Here is a 9,899-nt window from a genome sequence, read left to right on the forward strand (position 1 = left end):
AATTTTTTTTTTTTTTTTTTTTTTTTTTTTTTTTTTTTTTTTTGGTTTGTAATAATGATTTATAATATTAAAGATTAAATTAGTAAAAATATTTTTTGTATTTTATTTTTAAAATTTCAATTATATGCTTAAACTTAAAAAAATATATCTAAAAAATACTTTTAAACTAAAAAATATAAACATTTATAGTTATTTTTTTATTATAATAACTATTAATATTTTATTTTTAAAATATCTTTAAACTTTAAAAAATTATTTTCAAAAGTGTTTAAAAAACACTATAAATTTAAAAAGAATCGCTTATATATATATAAAATAAAAGTTTAATACAATATTTGAAATATAAAATAATCTAATATTTTAATTGAGAATATACGTATAATCAAGAAATAATAAAAAGTATTGTATTTTTTTAAAAAAAATTGAAAATAAAATAGATTAGTTAACCAGTTTGTTATTTTATTATTTCTCATCTTAAACAAATCGTTTGATAAAAGAATCCTAAATTATTAATAATTTTAGCAAATTAAGATTAATTACAATATTTAAAAATGGTAGCTCTCAATTATAATTAATATATATATATTTAATTTCATAAATATTGGACGAATTTTATGATATTTCTATCTACAAAATTAAATTTTGAATATTTTTGACATAATTTTAAATATGATGGTTTAACTCGAACGGATTCGAAATTCAATAAAATTCCAGATTAACGCTTTTATTTCTCCATCTTCGATCCATTCCGAAAGGCGGCAACTCGGGACCGCGTGACGCAGAGCGCGCCGGCGACGACTGTAGAAAGATCGGAAGAAGATGTCGGGCATGGGAGATGGATACGTCGGCACTGCCCAAGACGCCGTCAGGATTCGAAGACTCGAGAAGCAGAGGGAAGCCGAGCGCCGGAAAATCCAGGAGCTCAAGGCCAAAACTGCCTCCGATAAAGGCCAGCCTGGTCTCCTCCAATTCGGCTCCAGTACCTCTGAGGTTCATATTAAATTTTAATTTCTCTGGCTTACATCGTTTTCGAATTTCGACGGTGGATTTTGCCACCAGTTATTTAGGTCTTGTGTTGAAATTTTGTTTAATTCTTGTACGTATTTCAGATTCTTGAGACAGCATTCAAGAAGGAAACTGTTGGTCTGGTGACGAGAGAAGAGTATGTTGAGAAGGTAAAGAAAGAAAATATGATATGAACACTTTTCCTTTTACTGTTAATAAAAGCATATATAAATTGTAAGCCGTTTGTTTTTGTTGATTTAACCATAGAAAGTGAACATTCGAAACAAATTTGAGGAGGAGGAGAAGGAGAAACTTCAAAAGCTACAACGAGAGTGAGTTTTCTCATTGTCTTCTTCTACTGGAAAAGTTTTTGAGGATTGTTGGTGGCAGAGTCCCTGTCGACTAATTAAGGGGTTGATAATGGATTTATAAGTAAGAAATAGAACTCCATTGGTACGAGACCTTTTGAGGAAACCAAAAGCAAAGCCATAAGAATTTATGCTTATAGTGGACAATATCATACCATTCTGGAGAGTCGTGATTTCTAACGTTCCCTTCATCGTTTTTATTTCCTTGTCTTCAGGGAAGAGGAACTCCAATTGCAAAAACGCAGGAAAAGGAAAATAAGGGGGAATTCACGTTTGTCTTTCTCTGATGATTTTGAGAATGGAAGCGATGAGGACGATGGTAATAGTAAGCATTTTTCTTGTTCTATCTGAAATATATTTCATTTTTGTACGACGAGACTTATGTAATATAAAACTCATACCATTTTAACATAATAGTTTGAAGGAAATTGACTTCTGGTGTCAGTGCCAAGATGTTGTAACTTATTAGCCATGACCACTTAATAATCCAAACTTGTGCTTGTGCTTCATAGAAAATTTGGAGCCAAGGAAGCTCGGGCGTGATAAACTTGGGAAAGATCCTACAGTGGAGACTAGCTTTTTGCCTGATAGGTGTGGCATCCTTCTTTCTCATACTCTCCCTACATCTTATATATATTTTTGGGACTAATGTTTTAGCTTAGGGGGATTGAGGATTCTATTACAGTGAGCGGGAAGCTGAGGAGCAAGCTGAGCGTGAAAGGCTGAAGAAACAGTGGCTTCGGGAGCAGGAGCAAATTCGAAGTAATTTTATATTTGAGCCCTGTATAGATTTCATGGTTGCATATAGGTGATATGGTACTGAATGGAGTAATTAAATCTTTCCCTTGTGTCGCAGGCGAGCCACTTCAAATTACTTACAGTTATTGGGATGGAACTGGGCATAGACGAGTCATCCAGGTTATTAATGATCAACTAGAAATAATCCTGTTTTCTTGTCGCTTCCTGAGCTCATTTGAGCCTTGTATTTGTTTTTTGTTTTCTTTTAGGCACGAAAAGGTGATAGAATTGGAGAGTTTCTGAGGGCTGTACAGCAGCAACTCGCTCCCGAGTTTCGGGAGATTAGGACTACCTCGGTAGAGAATTTGCTCTATGTGAAGGAGGATCTTATAATACCACACGTAATAGAACTTCGAAATCGTTGTGATATTGTTTTTGGTCTTTGCTTCTCGGTGAGTGTGCTGAGTTTTTTGTTCTATTGTGCAGCAACATAGCTTCTATGAGCTTATTGTGAACAAGGCTAGAGGAAAAAGTGGCCCGGTAAGGCTTCTTTATGCATTTTTTTGGAAATTGTAGCTCTTGTTCGCTTAATGCATAAAAAAATTCACGTTTTGGATGTTCACTCCCTCTGATTTAGATTTCAGGTTTATTGATACACCTTATTGAAGAACAATTTTGTTATTTTTAATGAGCTATGACTAACCTGTTGTCATGTACTTGCAATTCTTTTGATTCTCAGCTTTTCCACTTTGATGTACACGAGGATGTTCGGACAACTGCTGATGCGACAATCGAGAAGGATGAGGTATATTTTTTAAATTTATTTCATGTGTGCTTTCTTATTATGATTGCTAGACAATGTAAGTTAGGTGAAGTTGGTGGAAGCAGAGAGTAGCTTTATACATGTCTTATCAAATTCAATAGTATCTTATGAGCATTTGATAATATGCGGCTTCCATTTACGTTATTTCCCCTCTCCTTGGCAAAATTTGATCAAACGCTCATTGCAATGATCAAAGTCTAGAAAAAAGCGTTAATGTAACAGCTCAAGCCTACCTCTAGCAGATATTGTTCTTTTTGGGCTTTCCCTTTCAGATTTTCCCTCGAGGTTTTAAAACAAGTCCGCTAGGGAGAGATTTCTACATTCTTATAAGGAATGCTTTGTTCCCTTTTCCAACTGATGTGGGATCTCCCAGTTAACTTAGTAAGAAGCGTTAATATAACAGCTCAAGCCCACCGCTAGCAGAAATTGTTCCTTTTTGGGCTTTTCCTCAAAGTTCTAAAACTATTCCGCTAGGAAAAATTTCATACCCTTTAAGGAATGCTTCATTCCCCTCTCCAACAGATGTAGGATCTCCAGTTAACTTAGTTTAGGAAGATGCCTCTTCACAAGTTATGTTCTTCATGATACTATTACCATCATTTTCTAAACTCATCATTTGTGTTTGTTTTATTTTCTGACAGTCTAGGAAGATGCCTCTTCACAAGTTATGTTCTTCATGATACTATTACCATCATTTTCTAAACTCATCATTTGTGTTTGTTTTATTTTCTGACAGTCTCATGCTGGGAAAGTTGTTGAGAGGCACTGGTACGAGAAGAATAAGCATATCTTTCCTGCTTCAAGATGGGAGGTATGCTTCTTATCTCTTGTTCTGCTTGTAACATTGTTCGTGTTGACGATTCTCCTTGTCTGGTAATTCCATAAACTTCAATCCCCTCCCCGTTCGTTGCAGATATACGATCCAACCAAGAAATGGGAGCGGTACACCATCCACGGGGATTGATTCTATGGCATATAGCACGGGTAGTATGATTTATGCCTTGAATCCCAAGTTTTTTTCTTACCTCTGCTATATTATGCACGCTTCAGTATGTTTGAAATAAGGAATTTGAAATTAACTGACAGATGATATCAAGCCCTTTTTTCATGGTATCCATTTTCTTTTCTTGTGAATGCGATGTGTATTGTGTTATTTAAGCATTTGGCTTGTAGCATTGAGATATCGTATTGTTCTCATTAGAAAGCTGTTTAGTTCGGAGTGGAATGAGCTTACGTTGTCGTTAGATCGATTTGCCTCTCGTTGAACTTCAAATTGTTCGAAATATTATTTTTATGGAAGAACGAGAGGCAGGGCAACAAAACGAGTAATTGTCTTTATATTAGATTTTTTATTAGGTGTAATTTTAAATTAGATAAATAATTTATAGAGTTGAAATAAACGATATGACTTTGCTCAGATTCAAATTGGAGACCTTTAGGTGTGTTAGACAGACGGTTCGAATTGTTATTTCTATGGAAGGACGAGAGGCAAGGCAAGGCAACAATACGAGTAATTGTATTTATATTAAATTTCTGATTAGGTGTAGTTTTGAATTAAATAAATAATTTATAGAGTTGAAATAAAATATATGACTTTGCTCGAATTTGAATCGGAGATCTTTGGTGTGTTAGATTGTTATTTCTATGGAAGGACGAGAGGCCGGCGATACGAGTAATATGAGTAATTGTAGTCTTGTGTTCATATAAGATTTTTTGGATAAATAATATATAAAATGAAAATAAAAAAATATGGCGTTGCATGAACTCGAACCAGATACCTTCTGTTAGACTGTTGGAATTGTTATTTTTATTGAAGGACTAGAGGCAGGAAATTAGATAAAATTGAAAGAAAAAAAAAAAAAATAGAGACCTGTATAATATGGTAGACTAAGATGTTTACTGTTAGACGAACACGACTCTCCACAATGGTATGATATTGTCGACTTTGAGCGTAAGCTCTCATGGCTTTGCTTTGGGCTTCCCCAAAAGGCCTCATACCAATGAAGAGTGTATTCTTAGGTTATAAACCTATGAGGCCTTTTGGGGAAGCCCAAAGCAAAGCCATGAGAGCTTACGCTCAAAGTCGACAATATCATACCATTGTGGAGAGTCGTGTTCGTCTAACATGGTATCAGAGCCATGCCCTAAACTTAGCCGTGTCAATAGATTGACAAATCCTTAAATGTCGAACAAAGGACTCCAAAAGGGGTCAAGCCTCCTCGAAGGTACGAAGGCAGTCAAAAATGACTAAGACTCCAAAGGAGTCGAGCCTCGGTTAAGGGGAGGCGTGCTTTGTTCGAGGGGAGGTGTTGGATGATGAAAGTCCCACATCGGTTAATTTAGGGAATGGTCATGGGTTTATAATGTAAGAATACACTCTCTATGGGAATGAGGCCTTTTGGGAAAAAGTCCCACATCGGTTAATTTAGGGAATGGTTATGGGTTTATAATGTAAGAATACACTCTCCATGGGAATGAGGACTTTTGGGAAGCCCAAAGCAAAGCCATGAGAGCTTATGCTCAAAGTGGACAATATCATACCATTGTGGAGAGTCGTGTTCGTCTAACATTCGCCATACATAATTTTTTAAAATATTTAAAAAATAAAATACGGGAAAATAATTGAGTTGAATCTAAAAATAATATCGGATTAAACCTAACCCATAAACACCACCAATAATTTAATTGCAAGTGATTATATAAATAAATGAGTGAGACTTGTCGGCGCAATACGAATAAAATAAAATAATTAATTAATAAAGATTTTAGGTTTTGTTTGCAACTATTGCAAGTGGGGAAAAGGAATAATTGATAATTGGAAAAAGAATATCTGAGTTTATCATAATAATAATAACAACGATAATATTTAGATTAAAAGGCACGCGCGCACAATCACGAAATCACTCCCACGTAAGCATGAGACTCTGCGCCGACATGTCGTTTGATTTGGGCTTCTCCTGGGCTCTCAACATTTTTTCAAAACGAGGTCTAAATTAATAAAAATCAAGTTCAATAATATATTTAAATTTTTAAAAAATTCTCAAAAATATTAATTTTAGTTAATTTAAAAAATAAACTATTAATAGTATTTCGAAAATACTCTTTACTTTTTAAAAAGTTCAACTATATTAAAAAAAATACAAGTGAAAATTTTAAAATACCATTGATTTATTTGAAAATGTTAAAAATTAAAAAATACATATTTATCTATATATGAACGAGCCGTCTCATAGTCACCACTTGTCTGTCGTTTCAAGCTTTCAAAACAAGCAGACAAAAGCAAGACAAGAAAGATGTAATTAGAACCCTGTGGCAGTTCTTCCCCTCTCTTTTGGAAGCTGCTCAATGAGCACGTTCACTTTACGGAAATGTCAGTGTCTCATCGCAAGGCTCATTTATAGTTGTCATACACATACATAGGGCTGGCTGACAGAGAGACAGCTTTCTCTGATCAAGGGAGCACAAGGGTCCTGGTACTACCCGGATCCAGATCAGAGAAAGAATAAAAGACCTAGTTACCGGGTTCAAGCAAGAAAGGATCAGAGAAAGAATCAAAGAAAGACCTAGTTACCGGGTTCAAGCAAGAATAAAGAGGAGAGCTCAACAATGAGAGACCGTAAAATAGTTAGTTCAACCCTTCAGTCGTCGAGTAAATTCATTGAATCCGGAACCTCTCTCATTCAATCCGAAAGTTCTATTCCATTGCTGGAACCTTAACAAGACTCTGCTATCAACACCTCAAGATTATCTCTAAACTTTGTAATGTTAGTTTTAAAAATCAATTAGTATTTTTTAAACGTAATACTAATAATAAGGATGTTCTTGAATTTTTTTTTTTAAAGTAAGTTCGTGTTTCTTAAGTTTTTAAAAAAATTTAAAATTATTTTAAAAATTAAGAATGTTAATAAAGATTTTAAATGTTTAAGAATATACTATTTTGAAGTTATCGAAATTTTTTAAAGTTTAAAAATATTTTGAGATAAACTATAAATTTCAAAATATATACCGATATATATTGAAGTTGTACCAGATTGAATTATCAACTTATACAAATAAACCTGACAATTTTTTATAAAATAAATCGTGGAATCTGTTAGATGAAAGTGTCCCATTTAATTTAGAGAATGATCATGAGTTTATAATCTAAAAATACACTCTTCATTGGTATAAGGTCTTTTGAGGAAGCCGAAAGCAAACCCATGAGAGCTTATGCTCAAAGTGGACAATATCATACGATTGTGGAAAGTCGTGTTCGTGTAACATGGTATCAGAGTCATGCCCTAAACTTAGTCGTGCCAATAGATTGACAAATCCTCGAATATCGAACAAAGGACTCCAAAAAGAAAAAAGGAGTCAAGCCTCCTCGAAGGTACGAAGGCAGTAAAAAATGACTAAGACTCCAAAGGAGTCGAGCCTCGACGTACTTTGTTGAAGGGAGGTGTTAAATGCAAGTGTCCCACATTGGTTAATTTAGGGAATAGTCATGAGGAGCCTCGACGTACTTTGTTAATTTAGGAAATGATCATGGGTTTATAATATAAGAATATACTCTTCATTGGTACGAGGTCTTTTGGGGAAGCCCAAAGCCATGAGAACTTAGGCTCAAAGTGGACAATATCATATCATCGTGGAGAGTCATGTTCGTCTAACAGAATCAACCAATGATGTCGTAAAATATAATAAAAAAATTTAATTACTATTTAAGTTCAATTGTGCGCTATCCTAATTTAGTTTATGTTTGATGTCTTATTAAATATGAAAAATTTACCATATTGAAATTAAAAAAAAATAATACGACTAAAATTGTGTGAATTTTTTAAAAAATAACAATTTAGTTTTTTTTTTTTTTTTTTTTTTAACTTTATTATTAATAATTTTTTACGTTAGGACAAATTCACTGCCGAGAGTAAATGAATGTGCATATTCATCTCTGCAAGTTCCGCGGCATTCTTCTTCGTTTCTTCCCGCGGCGAAATTCCGATCTTAATTTCCACGTTCCTCAAGCTCGATCAACCTCAGGTTCATCTCTTGTTCGTGATTTTAGTATTTTTAAGTTACTAGTTTCTGATGAAATTGTCTGCCTCATACCTTTAGAAAATTTTTACGACTCGGCAATTTCAGGAACGGTTACCCTTTCTTCAAGTATTGGATCTTAGGTTATTATGTTGTGATGTTCCGATGAGGAAACCTAATATATTGTATATGTGAGATTCAATTTCTGAGTTCAACTACTTTCTGCTTCCCGTTCTTTATGACCAGCCTCTTTTTCCTCTACCTTCTAGTTTGTACTGATGTATATGTATCGCTGTTATTATTGCTTGTTGTGAACTTGTCTTTAGTTCTGTAAATTCTTGTTGTTAATACAACACTTTCATCAGTTGCATTGTACGTTTGTTTGCTTCGAAACACATCTTTTGATTGCTATTGCTTATTTAGTGCTGACTTTTAGGTACTGCATTAATGTAAATCCTTATTCAGACGTTATATTCTCTGCTATCAGATTAGTTGGAATAAAAATTCTTTGCTAATAGGGGATCGATCTGCTTTATTCCTGTTCCCACTACCTTAGTATTTGTATCATCATATTGCCTTAAGATACGACATTGAGTAGAATTATTTTTCTATAGAAAGTTACAAATTTCCCTCTTAATGAGTGGGGTTCAAGTGGAGAGAGACATGTTGGTTGAGAGTGATTGGTAAGATAATATTCCAATCTTAATGTTGAACTATGTTGTGGGGCAACTTTTAAGCCTTTAAGATTAATGATTTGTGGCAGGTGGTAGTTGTACTTTTAAAAGAAAAGGAAGAATGTGACTGTAGTGCCGAAATTGACAAACGCCTATGGGAGAAAAGGGGAGACTGGAATTGGAGAGAAGTAAAAGAGATTCATTAATTTAGTGGTTTGTTTGTTTGAGCAGATGAAAAATTTCTGTGTGTTCTGATTACTGAAAGATAAAGGAAGTGTTATAGCAGGTATCTAGTATGTTGAGAATTTGAGTTAACTGTTCCTTCGGGAAGAGAAGGGGAGAAGGTCGGTTCAAACTTGGAGATCCTGAAGAACTCAAACTGGTCAAACTGGATGGAAGCAAATCTTACAATCAAACAAATGTTGCTTTAAATTATTGGCATACTCCTAAAACACTGGAATTATTACTCATGATACACGATACCTTTTAGTTATTGGGCTTAAAGTTTTAGATTTCATCCTTGAAATAGTCTTGTTCTTGCTTGAATTTCTGTTCCCAATCAATTTTTTTAGCCTCACGTTAATTGTAGATTTGGCTTGTTCTGTAAAAGATAGAAATATTTTCGGTGTATTTCTTTTCGATATGGTAGATGTGTTGAAAAGTTCTTTGGTATGCTGAGCCCTGAGATCAGAAAGGACGAGATCTAGGAGGAAAGCTTAAAAGCATCACTACATGGTAAAGACGGAGTTGGGATGCCAGAGGTTAACAACATTCTCTCTCCCCAATTCAATGGTCCAAGTCTAAGAAATATGGAAATGGAGCATCAAAAAGATATCTGGTCATCAGGGATTTACCTTGTTTTTCCATTGTTCATTTCATGTTTAACAACACGTGAAATCACTGAATCTATGTCCATAACCTAAATCTGAATCCCTCTGCACTGATTTTGCTCATCCATTTCCTTCATCATTGCTCTTTTTCTTTTCTGATTTATGTTTATTCAGACAATACCTTGCTAAGCTTTAATCATGTTCTATATATACATGATTTTTTTTCCCCTTATCCTACATGTTAGGCATGAGATCAAACGAGGTCAAAGTGGATAGGCTCTGACCATTTTGGTTACTTCTTTATGCTCTTCTATTCCTCTTCAAAAGTCTTGTGCTTTTCAGATTTTGATCTTGCTTAGTCTAATCAATATCACTGTCACTGCAGCAGGGATGTGCCTTTTGAGTTCATGAATGGAACTAGAAGCTGCTCTGTGGTTTTGTTAGACTC

General features: G+C 34.4%; 1 protein-coding gene and 1 long non-coding RNA gene across 3 annotated transcripts; both read left to right on the forward strand.

The window, feature by feature from the left end:
• The first annotated feature begins 701 nt into the window (after window positions 1-701).
• On the forward strand, window positions 702-4,134 carry LOC111500004 (protein XAP5 CIRCADIAN TIMEKEEPER-like). 2 transcript variants are annotated; one of them, XM_023151774.1, is made up of 12 exons: window positions 702-990; window positions 1,110-1,175; window positions 1,273-1,337; window positions 1,589-1,692; window positions 1,886-1,964; window positions 2,059-2,135; window positions 2,230-2,291; window positions 2,381-2,512; window positions 2,598-2,651; window positions 2,851-2,916; window positions 3,671-3,745; window positions 3,848-4,134. In XM_023151774.1, exons 1-12 carry the CDS (start codon window positions 820-822, stop codon window positions 3,896-3,898), a joined length of 1,002 nt encoding a protein of 333 aa, XP_023007542.1. In that variant the 5' UTR covers window positions 702-819; the 3' UTR covers window positions 3,899-4,134. The 2 variants fall into 2 exon arrangements, with proteins under 2 accessions (XP_023007542.1, XP_023007541.1); XM_023151773.1 differs by having other exon boundaries at window positions 703-990; window positions 1,589-1,698.
• Window positions 4,135-9,294: 5,160 nt separating this feature from the next.
• On the forward strand, window positions 9,295-9,899 carry LOC111499607. The gene is made up of 3 exons (XR_002720977.1): window positions 9,295-9,382; window positions 9,697-9,742; window positions 9,840-9,899. It is a non-coding gene; the product is annotated as an uncharacterized LOC111499607 (long non-coding RNA).

Source organism: Cucurbita maxima, unplaced genomic scaffold (genome assembly GCF_002738345.1).
Source record: "Cucurbita maxima cultivar Rimu unplaced genomic scaffold, Cmax_1.0 Cma_Scf00027, whole genome shotgun sequence".
NCBI classification, from domain to species: Eukaryota; Viridiplantae; Streptophyta; class Magnoliopsida; order Cucurbitales; family Cucurbitaceae; genus Cucurbita; species Cucurbita maxima.

What these genes read in the sequence shown, in the direction of transcription:
- LOC111500004 (XM_023151773.1), top strand. Translation starts at nt 820, where the DNA reads ATGTCGGGCATGGGAGATGGATACGTCGGCACTGCCCAAGACGCCGTC. An exon ending in GGAGCAGGAGCAAATTCGAA is followed by an intron (nt 2,136 to 2,229) that starts GTAATTTTATAT and finishes CTTGTGTCGCAG; the next exon opens with GCGAGCCACTTCAAATTACT. An exon ending in TTCCTGCTTCAAGATGGGAG is followed by an intron (nt 3,746 to 3,847) that starts GTATGCTTCTTA and finishes CGTTCGTTGCAG; the next exon opens with ATATACGATCCAACCAAGAA.